The 12,906-nt window shown below is 42.0% G+C and overlaps 1 protein-coding gene across 1 annotated transcript in view; it reads left to right on the plus strand.

Moving 5' to 3' along the window:
* Positions 1–12,906, plus strand: part of LOC113407347 (protein crumbs homolog 1-like) — a 203,212-nt gene that overhangs the window by 108,942 nt on the left and 81,364 nt on the right. The window contains exons 3-4 of the mRNA XM_029912437.1: positions 1,471–1,610; positions 3,493–3,675. Coding sequence (XP_029768297.1) covers positions 1,471–1,610; positions 3,493–3,675 — 323 coding nt within the window. The remainder of the gene's footprint in view (positions 1–1,470; positions 1,611–3,492; positions 3,676–12,906) is intronic.

Here is a 12,906-nt window from a genome sequence, read left to right on the forward strand (position 1 = left end):
CAAGGAAACATATGAAAAACTAACAAAAGAAATAACATTTTTCTGTTCTGAGAATACTTTTAAGAGTTCCTCTCAGGCTGAAAATTATGTAATTGATCAGAGAAGTCCTTCTCCCCACATCTGACTTCCAAAATTCCATACACACTGGACCAAATTCATCTGTGGTCTAAGTCCACATACCCACTGGTTTTAGCGGTGTCACACACACGCTACGAATGAATTTTCCCCATTGTGAATTTTTTCCCTACCATCCAAAGAAATACTGTAGAATGTTAATATTACAGTAGAAATATCACATTATGCTCTGGTGTTCAACAGCATTACTTGCTTCTCCAGAATAAGGCTTTGGAGGTGAACCCTGACATCACAAAACAAGTGTAGTCTTTTTATCTCAAGGCTAGGGATGTCATTTTCAGTCAGAAATCTTCATGGTTTTAATTGCACAAAAGCCAATGGATTTTTTTTCAAAATAAAGGAAATCTAATATAGTAGCTGAAATAATTTACTTTCTGATGACATACACAGATCCCCTGTTCTTACTAGATAAAGATGAAATGCAAATCACCCCAACAAGCATATTATAACTCAGCCATTTTGCAGAGGCCTGTCTTTTTGTATGACATGTGTTGCATTAGGTGTTTACTTGGATCATGCCAGAAACATAGGAGGTATGACATATCATGGTGCGATTACAAGATACTGTGTGTAATGTGACACAGTTGGCATTTCTGAAATCAGCACAATGGATTAAAAAGCAGGCACTATTGATTGCCTGCAGATAGTTCACTACTGCACATATTCATATCTCATCTTCATGCACAAGCTACTTTATTTCTGAATGGAAAACAATAGCACTGTTGCTAAGTTAAAGAGATATTAGTATTATTTCTCTTACAATATCACACAGAGGCCTCATTGTGCTAGCTCTACACATTGTAAGAAGCAGTCCCTGCCCTGAAGAGCTTACAGCTTAAATAGACCAGGCAGACACAGGTCAGTATTAGAAAGGAAGTATTATTATCTACATTTTATAAATGGGGAACTGAGGCACCAAGACTTGCCCAAGGTTACACAGGAAGTCTGCGGTAAATCCAAGGATTGAACCCAGATCTCCTGAATCCCAGTCTAGTTTCTTAGCCAGAAGACCCAAGGCTGGGAAAACAACCCTAGTTGAAAGTCTTATGAGTGTGTCAGTTAGGCTTGCAAGGCACTGTGCTTTTACATAATAATAAGTACTATTATTATTTATTTCCCATGGTGCCCACAATGTTCTAGGTGCAAACACAAGAGGAGGCACAGTCCCTGCCCTGATCTTTCAACTTTAAAAAAGAGTTTTCATTTTAAATGGGTCATCTCAGCACATGATGCTATAGAAAATGTTTCCACTGTAAAAGCACTTCAGTCCAAAGATATATATGAGTTATCATAATGGCTTCTAGTTGGACTCAGTGTCAACCTTTTGTATTGTAGGTATAGCTGCAACTGTACCAGTAGTGGATTTATGGGCCTGCACTGTGAAATCTTAATTCCCTTATGCCAGACACAACCATGCCACAATAATGCTACCTGTGAGGACAGCGCTGAGAATTATACATGCCACTGTTGGCCAGGTAAGCTCTGCATTCCCTTACAAGCATTCTCCTTTCCTTTAAAATAGAAATGTCCACACTACTCTACAGATACAATATTTTTAAATGTATGTAGGTATGTGTTTTCTTGTATGTGACCAGCCTTGGAAAGGGTTCATGGGACAGAACCTTAGTATAGCTCCATTGGCTTCAATGGAACTCTTGACAGTTTACCCCAGCTGAGGACAGATGACCCCATAGGAGGTCAAAATGAACAAAATACAAAGTATTATTAAGTCAAGTCATTAGCACAGTTGGAACTATAATCTGGGGTTTACTTCCTAATCGCATGCTTAATTCATCAGCCCATGGGACATGGGAACTCTTGCTGCTGCCGCCAGGTTTTTAGTCTTCACAAAAGGGACTTTTCGATTGAAATGAGAACCCTGGTGCTCCCACACAACATGTTGAACGCTCCAGCTGGAAATAAATTGAGCTATAAGTGGATTTTGAAAACCAACCTCCTGTGGCCCTCTGAGTGCAGGTCCTTACAAGTTAGAACAAGGGTCAACACACAAGGTGCAATTTCAGAGTCTTGTGTTCCTTCATGCAGCCATGTCCCACTAAACTGAGGAACTGCTTCAGAGTCAGTTGTTTGAGAAAATGCTCCTGCATCCCCAGACAGGATGCAGACACTATAGTTTCCAGAGAGACTCATTATGGTTAGTCTGTATGCTGGTAGATTGTTTTCCTGCTTACTATACTGTAGTGGGAGCTCAGATAATAAGGTGATTGTTGTGTTGGAAATGCATCGATTTGACAGAATTCTTAGAATTATGCAAGAGTCTCAGGAATAACAAGTCTTTGCAATTCTATAGCACCTTCCATTCAAGAAGCTAAAATCACTTTAAAACATTAGTTTATTTGGCCTCCCTACACTCCTGTGAAGCTTGCAGTCAAGCCAAGAACGTTTCCTGATTCCCAGCCCTTTGCCTTAATCACAAGACTACCTTTTAGATGCCCTGCTATTTTTGAAATGTGTGTACAATTGAACTGGCATTGAGGTAAAGCTGAGGGTTCTTACTTTTCTCCCTTGAGAGCTTTAGAATCTGAGTGGTTTCTTTCTAATCCAGCTGCAACTGCTACTTGCTTATTACCAAGGTGTAAATGATGTATTTGGAAAAACTGAACGAATAAAGCAGAAAAAAGCAATGGTTGGAAAAGGCCAGCTGCTTCCAAGTAAGGCTCCTCTTGGGCAAAGAATACTAACTGAACAAACAGGCACGTAAAAACTGAGAAAAGCTTGGAATAGGAATGGACAACACTTAAAGGTTTGCTGGAAGCTAATCACCTCAAAGGATGGACGCTTATTGTAAACATTTATAACCTTTTGGGTTTGCAAAACGTGGCAAAAAATGTTATAAGAATCATCTCTTTCTCCTTAGTTTACCAGTACTTCCTGCTTCTAGTTAGTACCATGAAAATGTCACCTGTTGCTGTGGATTTTTGGAACCATAAAACAGCAGCAGAAAGAAAACAGTTAAAACAGAAAACATAAAAAGGCTTAACTGCACCGTTTGAACATTATTGGGCATTCAGATCCATGGTTCCAGTTTGACACATTGTAAAGTTTGTATCCAGATTTATCCATAGTTTATGGTGCTCAATATTTTCAAATCCAGAATGTTGGTTCTGACTACTCTCTACCGTCACACTGGCCATGGAGATTGTTTGACAATGACACATTCTTGTTGTGGAATTAAGGGAAAATAAAGGAAGAATAATATTCTCTTTGGAATTTTGGAAGCAATCTTTTCTCCTGGAGAACTGAGACTTTTTACAACACATCTTAAGTGGCTTACTTATCCAGGGAGACTCATATGTTTTTCAAGACTGAGTCAAACACCTGATTTCTGTTCCACAGGTTATGCAGGTTCCCATTGTGAGATTGATGTAAATGAATGCAGCAGTAATCCGTGCTTCTATGAGAGTGAATGTGTGGAGCGGTCCTGGACAACCTGGTATGGACGTATTCTAGAACTGCCAGCAGATTTCAGCTACAACAGAGCATCGGGTTATGTGTGTAATTGTCGGCCAGGATTCACAGGTAAGCCGGTTGGGAAAAACTGAAGATATAATCTGTTACAGTATCCTATGGCTTAAATATAGTTACATGTTGTATAGGTGACATAGTGCAAGGGGTCCCCCTTGTGGTCATAGTAAATATGTATTTTTAGCAGAAATATTGAGGGCAAGGCTCCCAAGTCTACAAGATAAAAAAAAATAAAAAAAACCTGCCACACACTTCAATGACAAAGCTACTTAAGAAAAGCAACAGGCTACTTAATTTAAATGAATGGGTAATTACAGAGGGACTACTAATTTATTAAAAAAGGAGTTGTGAGGGTAGCAAGTTACCAGGAGTTGTTAAATTTGACATCCAAACCAATCCCTGAGCAAGGAGACAGAAAGAGAGACTTTGTGCCCTCTGCATTTTTTTGCTTGGAACACTGTTGCTCTTATTGCATTTGTTTGAATTTTACTAAAAATTCCTTTTGGTAGGGACTTCTTTTCTCATCCGTCTGAGGATAACTGTGCATACTTATAACATTCCACAATGGGCAATGAGTATTAACAATGACGACGCATATTTGTAAATCAGACATGAAGTAAGAACTTGACAAGTTTACAATTTCTCTCTCAATCTCTGCAATTCTAATGCACTCCATATTGTACAGGTGGTAACCCTCCTCACAATGACCCAAATGCAACTCCGTTGATACATCTGTCATGTAAGGCACTGGTGAGCTTCTACATCTTAAATGAAAATTAACTTCAAAGGAGTTTGTATGTCCAATAAAAATCTTTTAATGATAATCATAATTCTATAATAGAAAGGTAGGTCAGTCCTGAGTTTTGTGTTCAGTTATCTAATGTATTAGTCCTTTAAAAAAGCCCAGTAGTGTAAGGCTCTGGATCTACAGTCTGGCCCTGTCAACTCCACTCTCCTATTCCCCAAGAAAAAAGAATGAGTTTTTAAAAATAGAAGGGATACATTTTACCTGTCTTCAATTTGACATTCCGTTCACCTCGTGAGTGGTTTATAAAATCTGCCGTGTCCTCCAGTGGGTAGCACGACTGACCTCTCTGACTCAGCAGGTACAGAAAATGATTTTTCTTCTGCAATTCTCTCCCTCTGTCTGTCTCTCTGGATTTTGGATGAATTTCCACAGAGTGGCCATGGGACTTTAAATAATTCTGCTCCATTCTTTCCCTTTAACTATCCTTCCCTCTCCATTGCACTTTGTTCTGTCTGAGGCGTCCATCCCTCTCCCTGTATATTCAGCACTGTCACTCTCCTCCCAATCCCTCCTCTCTCACCTTGCATCCATCCCCACCTTGCATCCCTCAACTCTCTGTTCCTCCCCTATTAGCCTACTTTAAAAATTCACATGCTGTTCAATATGGCTCCCATTATTGCTCTTTGGTTTAACCTTCATCCCTCCCTTCCCTACCACTGTCTTTTGCTTGTTCCCTTCATGTGTCAGGTTTGCCTGATTGAGGCTCTGATTTTGCCAATGTTACTCACTCTTACTCCCTGGATAGTCCCACAAAAGTCAATGGGTCTACTTACAGGGTCAGATACTGCTCAGAATGAAGAAGAATCCAGCCCTTACATCAGAAACTTTCTAGGGATGGGACAGTGTATTTTGTATTCTCTGTAAAGTTTGGCATTATGTGAATGTTTATTAACAATAAATAATAATAGCTGCTGCTATCTGCTCTCTGGCCTAGATGAAATTAGTGCTTGGCAGATACTCTCTACCCTACAAAAGCCTTGAGCAAATGCTAAGTCTATTGCACAGCGGTATAATTCCTATGTGAGTATATGCAATATGGGCACATGGAATATAACATATTTTTAATAATTAGGATCCTAAATGACTTTTGAAAGTCCTTGCTAAAGTGTTTATATTTATGTAGTCATCCTGTAGACTGTACCATGGGGGCAAAAAAGCAAGTCAGAATGAACAGCATCACTGTTTGCACTCAGTGTGATATGTGACTAGCTAGACACAGGAAGAAGGTATGTGTAATAAGAATAGTTGCGGAAGCTGCTGCTGAAGAACCATTCAGCAGCCACATGTTGTGCGAGGCAGTGGCAAAACAGGTTTATTCTCGTTACTCAGGACAGATCAGCTGCAGCATCTGGTTCTCAAAGTGGTCCAACTTTTAGCCACTTTCCTAGCTGGGTTGGCCAAGGTACAAGGAGGTCAAGTGTCTTGCTTCAAGTCACACGGTAAGACAGCTGTTCTGCTGGAACTGGATCCTAGGATCCCCTGGGCATCCAGTGCTTTGCTCTAACTAGAGAAAACTGTCTGCTGGAGTTAGAGATAATGCAGTGAGACTGTTTGCAAAGGAATAAAATCTGAGTTAGTGCTGATGAATGTGGTGCCCTTAGGTGCAGTGCTAGTAACCGCCCCAATTTCTTTCAGTAGACCGCAGTTTTGTGTGTGTGTGTGTGTGTGTGTGTGTATGTGTGTGTGTGTGTGTGTGTGTGTACACACATACCCACAGACACTATAGTCAGAGGCAGCATCTACATTCTGAAAATGAACGGACTCAAAATCTGCCTCAGTTGCTTAGTATGTCAAAAATGCTGATGCTAAAATCTCCATGAGACTAGAATGGAAACATTCACTTCTAGTGGTGGTAAATCATTTCTCCAATTAGAGCCAGGTACCCAGGCTTTCAATTAATAAATCACACTGTTCTGTGGGAATTAAGGAAGATGGGGGTTGATCAAGATCTCTAGCAGTTGCACTGCTCAGTCTGGAGATAAATCCATAATGAATTTCACACACGGCAACATATTGGCTGCTGGTTTGTGTATGTGTATATAAATATATGGAGAACTGTCTTCTGCTGTATGGAATGTCAGATGCTGTCGTCTGCTTATCAGTTTCATTAACTGGCTAAGCTAAGTTGCTTTGGCTTGCTTGTTAAAGGTCTGTGTTTTTGGAACTGAAGATTGAGTTCTTCTGACCTTAACACCTAAAGATCCATGTATGTTTAAGTACACTGTATGCAGCCACAGATTGTTATCAAGGCAAAGGATTAGTAGAACAAAGCTTGTTCTCTTTAATAAATAATCTTATACATTTTATTATACCCATTTTATAATAGTGGAATGTAAATTAAACTTGTGAATTCAAACAGTCAAAAAAACCCACAACACATAGTAGAGCCAAATTTTGCCCTTTAATACATGGGACTGGCAGCTAGGATCAATCATTAGCTGGAGTAAATTGGAATAACTTCAGCAGAGCTATACTGATTTACCCCAGCCGAAGATCTGGTCCCCATTCTTCTATTGGGGCACAGCACAGTTTCACCATCCTTTGCTGCAGTAAGTCACGCACGCAGCAGTGAACATTTACTGTCTGTGGAGGAGCGGAGAGAAATAGCACCATATGTTCTGTGAGACTACCTAAGGGAGTCTTTCCATTGACTTCAATGGCCTTTGGATCAGGCACTGATTTTGTAAACGCTTCCAATGTATACCTTTGAAATACCATAGCTAGATGTATAAGGTTAAAAGTAAGTGCTGTAACTCAGTGGAAAACTGAGAATCTCTCCTTTTTGAAGGTATGAAATCCCATTTTCTAGCCCAATGGGTCAGAAGATAATGAACTTACTGCAGGGCAGAATATTGCCCATCTTAGGCCTCAGGACATCTGTGGGGGAGGTAAAGAAAGAAACAGTCTCTGGCCGTATTGACTTTTTGATGGTGGTTGGTTGGGTGAAATGGGTCTCAATTGTACAATTAAAATTTTGTGTATGGACACTCCTACCCCAAGAGTTGGAGAGGAGAAAAATCCCCCCCCCCATATTTGGATGACTTGAAGCCAGCTAAACAGATCTGAATCTAAAATGCATCAAAAAGATTTGCTTCTCAGCTAAAAAGAAGTCTGGGGAATTTAATCTCCAAGGAGGATTTTTTGAGGGAGTTGAAAGTGATTGAAAATAGAAGCTTAAGGCCCTAGGGAGGAGCAAAGCCCCCCAAAGAGGCTGCAAGGTGCCAAGTAGCTCCTACAAGGTGCCGAGATCATCAGCTCTCTTTTAAGCCAATAGACATTGAGGATGCTCAAATTTCAAGAGGTTCTCAGCACTTTGTAGGATCAGGCCCTTAGAATGTGGATGCTCTCTCTGACTATAGTGTCTGTATCCTAAAGGTACTTTTAATAGTTTGGGTTTTCTTTTTATTTAAGATAAAATATGTTTGTAATTTGCTACCTTTGTCTGAAGACAATTATTGTACTAAAATTTATACTTTGTGGCCTTGATTCAGCAAGGTACTTTAGCACATGCATAACTAATTAATTAAGTGAGTAGTCCCATTGGTGTTAAATTAGGCATATACTTAAGTAACTTGCTCAGTTGGGGCCTAGATGCACAGCTATTTACATATGGGTTTCACCACTGTAGCTGCTAACGTGCTGGCTTGGAGACATGTGTGTACTGTATGGCTTAGTACTACATGTGTTTGAAGAATGCTGTTGGCTGAAAGAGTAAACTTTTCACTTCCATTCATGGAAACGTTTAATGAAATGTTTACTGACATTTCAGCAAAACCAGCTTTGTACAGGGGGACACACTATTGATTTGCTAGTGACTTATTGCACTAGATAGTAACAAAAATGAACCCCCCCTCCAGGCCTAATGCATACATTGGAGATTAGTGCATCCCTAATGTAACCACTTAAATGCTGCAGAGCTTGACAGGTTTGTCCAAGCAGGCACATTCTAAAACTGAATTGATCCCAATGGAAGGTTAACATACAAGAGCGGTGATGCTGGAGTCCGATCCTGCACCACTGGAATCAATAGGAATTATGCCATTAGTCTCGATGAGAGCAGGACTGCATTGAAAACCATCAGCAAAACCCAGCAGTTTTACATTAATAAAGCTATGTAAGCTGCAGTGAGGATAGCGACAGCAAAGCTAACCAAGCTGTTTGTGATTGTGCCCAGTGCCTGCTGCCAATTGACTTAATGTTGAGTATTAAGGACTTTACCATTTACGGTGGCTTTCTGACACTAAACCACCTTGCCAGTTATGCCACCAGCACTGTTGCTTCCTTTGGCACACTGAGTTCCCAAGAGGTTTTTGGCACAGGATTTTTTTTCATTTTCTATTTTCTCCTTTTAAATCTCCTTGGCCCTTTTCCCAATCTGTTGGGGCAACACATGAGAAAATGATGTGACCAGACTGGTGTCGTATGTGCATTCAGTGCTTAGCACAAGTGGTTGGATGAGAAGAGGAAAGAGAATGAGGACAAGCTGGCTGCAATGCACCACTGCCAAGCAGCCTCTCAAGGCAAGCTGCCTATGGAGCCCTGGGTAGATTTTACAGCTGTTCTCCTCTTGTAAAACCCCTGGCAAAGGGCAGCAACAGCAGTGCCACCTGGAGGTAACTTCTCATTTTAGTGCAGCTGCTCCTGTGGAAGCAGGTGCTGCAAATTAAAGTTCCTGCCCCTGTGGATAAATTGGGCCCAGAATATTATACAGATATAAATATTATTTGTGGTCTACAGTAATGGGCAAGATACTATACACAGGTTGCCAACCCCAAATGCTCAACAATCATGCATCAGAAACCCCCTAATCATGAGTTTAGGGGGGTGGTGGTATTTTTTAAAAGATTATCTCATGATTTTGTCTCTGTTGTTTTTTTAAATTTCCCTACTAACCATCAATGTCTGTGTGAGAGTCACAGTGCTGCCAACACTCCTGAATTTACACAGCAAGGTGATTTTGGCACTTGCTGCAAGACCCAACTAAGATCAAATGACACAGGTTTGTATTAAATGCTGCCTGCTGGTGCAGAGCTTCCATCTTCTCCCCAAACCCCAATATTCTAATTCATGCATGCTGTGCTCTTCCTCTCCCCATAGTCCCACATCTGCCCATTTCACAGACCAGTAATAAATTATGCACTCACCCTGCCATCCAATCAGTTCTGCCCTCTTAACCCCAAATCTGTCCCTTGCCGTACATAACCCCTCTGCTCCTCCTGCAGCCCCAGGGGTCTTCTTCCCTATCCCACCCCTGGAAAGAGGGCAGCTGCAGGGGGTATTCACTGCATCTCCCTTTACAGGCCCAGTGTTGTGACAATAGAAAGGGAAGATGGGGGAGCAGAGAAAAGCCAACACATTTCTCACAGGAGGATAGAGGGAGGAGGGAGCAGAGCCACCCTAAACTGCAGGACTCTTTCTGCTCCCTCCTCCCCCATCACCTCATGTGAAAATGGTATGAAGCTGTTTTGTCTCCCCCTTTTTCTTTTTTGAGGGGAGGGGACAGAGCTCTGCCTGCCTCCTACAACAGCTCTGATTGGCTGCTCTTCCTCAGAAGGTGGACAATCAAACAGGGTTCTCCCCAATGGCAGGCCTGAATATTGTCTGTGGACTGCAGCTTCTCACACTCCAGTAGAAGCCAAAATGTTTGTCTGATAAATTTGCAAGAGTTGGTATCGCTGAAGACAGACAGACCAGAGAGATTAGGCAGACAGCTCGGTGGTTGATCATGCCAGGCTCACTTTGACTTCCTATTAGGCTAAGCAGAGCCTGGGAAGTTGTAAAGGTGGCAAGAACCTGTCCAAACTTTTCAGAGGATATGAGAGAATGGCCTGTGGTGCGCAGTGATCACTCTGAGCCAAGGAGTCTGACAGAGGTCTGAGTTCTAACTGATCAGGACTGTGTAACATGGGCCTCTGCATAAGATAACAATGGCTTCCAACTAGCTCTTGCCAAAGCCTCTTAAAGGTACAGCTCCCCACATGAGTGGGTGATGGGTGCCTATTGGTTGGCAAAGCAGCCAGTAAACAATTTTGTGATAAGCGCCGAGGAGTATAGCAAACATGTAACCAGACATGTTACACAAGACTAATGCATTTGTAGTGATGGTAATACTGTCAGTTGTTGGGGGTCATAGAAAGAAAAGTGAAATTCTGCATAAATTCATAAGCCTCTGACCCCTCAATGGCCAAATTAGGTCAGGTCTCGGCAAGATCTCTTAGGCCTCTCAATTAGGATCAGATACCCCATGGTAGCCATGGCATGCACTTGGAATCAAAATCCTGGTAGACTTGCCACACCAGATTCTGGACCATTATAAGACCGTGTGAGTCTTACTCAGACCAGAAATGATCATGCTTGAATTCAAGGAGAGGAGAATGCTCTTGTCAGGCATGCACCCTAGCTAGACTTAGGTGGAATAAAGAAAAAGTCCAAAATCTAACACCTGAGACCACTACTTCTACAAAACAAATTCCATTGTTTATCTGATAGTCTGGAATGGCTCAGGTTTGTATGTAGTAGGCCTGATTCTTCTCTTATTTACATCAATGTAAATCAGGAGTGACTCCATTGCAATCTGTGGAACAGGAACAGTGTAAAGATCAACCACAATGTACCTAAGATATATTATGCAGCATTAGGACTTGATTCTCAGTTATTCTGAGGCCGCCTTTACACCACACTGGCACTGTAAAGAGGCCTTAAAATGGGGGCAAAGGTAATTTTCATTTGTTCCATCCTAATCTAATTAACACCCATCTTTACACTGTCAGAGCAGTTTAAAGGTGATTCAGTGGTAATGAGGGTCAGGCCCTGTCTACACTAGAATGATGTACTGGCAGAAATTCTGCTACAAGTCCCCTTCTTTTTTCTGAAGACATTTATACAGTGCTGTCATGTCCATTTTAGTTTCAAGGGTGTAATAACCAAGTTCCCTCAGTAGCCACTTTTGTATGTCACATGCATTACTCTGCCCAAAAACATGTGGGGCAAAAAGGAACTTGTACTACTATGACCAGTCAGTCTCCAGCATCAGCCTGCACTACAGGTATGCACGTATTGTGCATCAATACATGACACCCTCAGGGCTTGGCAGGCACTCACTGCCTGTAAAATCCCAACGCAAAAAAGACAATTAGCACTTTAAAGTACTTTTCTCTCTCTCCTGAAGCCTCTGATCTTGAAAGAGCATTTGAACAGGCTTTAAATAGATCTTATAACACTTCTTTTCTTCAATGCTTTTAACCTTTTGTCAATCCTCCGCATCCTAGTACAGTAGCTGTTCACTCTGTTGTCAGCTGTGCTCACAGTGAGCAGATTCTTTTGAGTCTTCCTCCTCCACTCCTACTTTTGCTGTTGATTGTTTTTAATTCCTGAAACCTAACAAAACATTCTCGTTGAATTACATATGCGGTTCCATTAGTCACTCCCCCTGCAGAGCTCCAGTAGGTGAGTCTGAAAGTGCTTTGCACATATTTGGGAGTGCATAGATGCATCTGTGTTCAATTCCAGTCTCCATCTTTGTTTGCTGTCAGTCCAACCCCTTTTCTTTGAAAAGATTGATAGTCATTTCTTGCATGCCACGCTATGCTGAAAATCCTCTTTTCTGAGCATGCTGGGCCTGGATTGGCTGCTCCTTGCATCCTCTCTAGGCTACTTGGAGGACTCACCTCTACTGCTCCCTGCTGAGGTTAACCCTGGATAATCCATCAGAGCGAAGGGTGCTGCCACCTCCCTTGTGCCAGGGTGATACTACAGCCCCCAAAGTGGGTGGCACCTGTGGGGTGTGAGCGTCACTGGGGAATGTCGCAAATAAGCACTTCCCTGTATAAGTTTCCACCTGCAGAGTTCGTATGGCACTTCAACTGGAGTTTAATGCCACACCCCTTCATCAGGATCCATGCAGTTGTGCAGCTCTAGAAACACCACTTCCTCTCCCTTGGGGTGAATCCGCAGCATGGTTTCAGCACCAGGGCCTCACAGGTGCAGGAAGGTATAATATTCACCTTCCTGAGCCCGTGTCAGTCACCAAAATGGCTAAAGACTGATGTCATTACCTTCTCCAGCTCCTTCCTGATAAGCCTAATTCTTAAGGTCCTTGAATTATCAAAGGTTAACAATATTTTCAGCAAATATGCACCTTAATATAAGTTAGAATTTGTCTCTTCTCTGAGTTGTGGTTGGGGCAGTACTCATTTAAATGTGAACACTTTTTTCTGTAGCATGTTACATAGGGTTTATCACAGGCTAAGGGGGTCCTTGTTTGTGGGAGTGTCACAGGGCGCGTCACTCACTGCACCCCCTCTGGCACCCTCTCCTGATCTGGCACCCCCTCCTGGTCACTCTGGTGATTAGCTTGAGACTAACACCCTCCTGTCCGCGGTTTGCATGTCATCGCTCTGTCTCTGTTGATCTCCTGCAGTTCCTCTCACAGCCTCAGGAACCTCAGCGTCCTCTTCGGGACTCAGCCCTCAAGTCAT

Source organism: Terrapene carolina, unplaced genomic scaffold (genome assembly GCF_002925995.2).
Source record: "Terrapene carolina triunguis isolate 2854851 unplaced genomic scaffold, T_m_triunguis-2.0 Scaffold211, whole genome shotgun sequence".
In the NCBI taxonomy this organism is placed as follows: domain Eukaryota; kingdom Metazoa; phylum Chordata; order Testudines; family Emydidae; genus Terrapene; species Terrapene triunguis.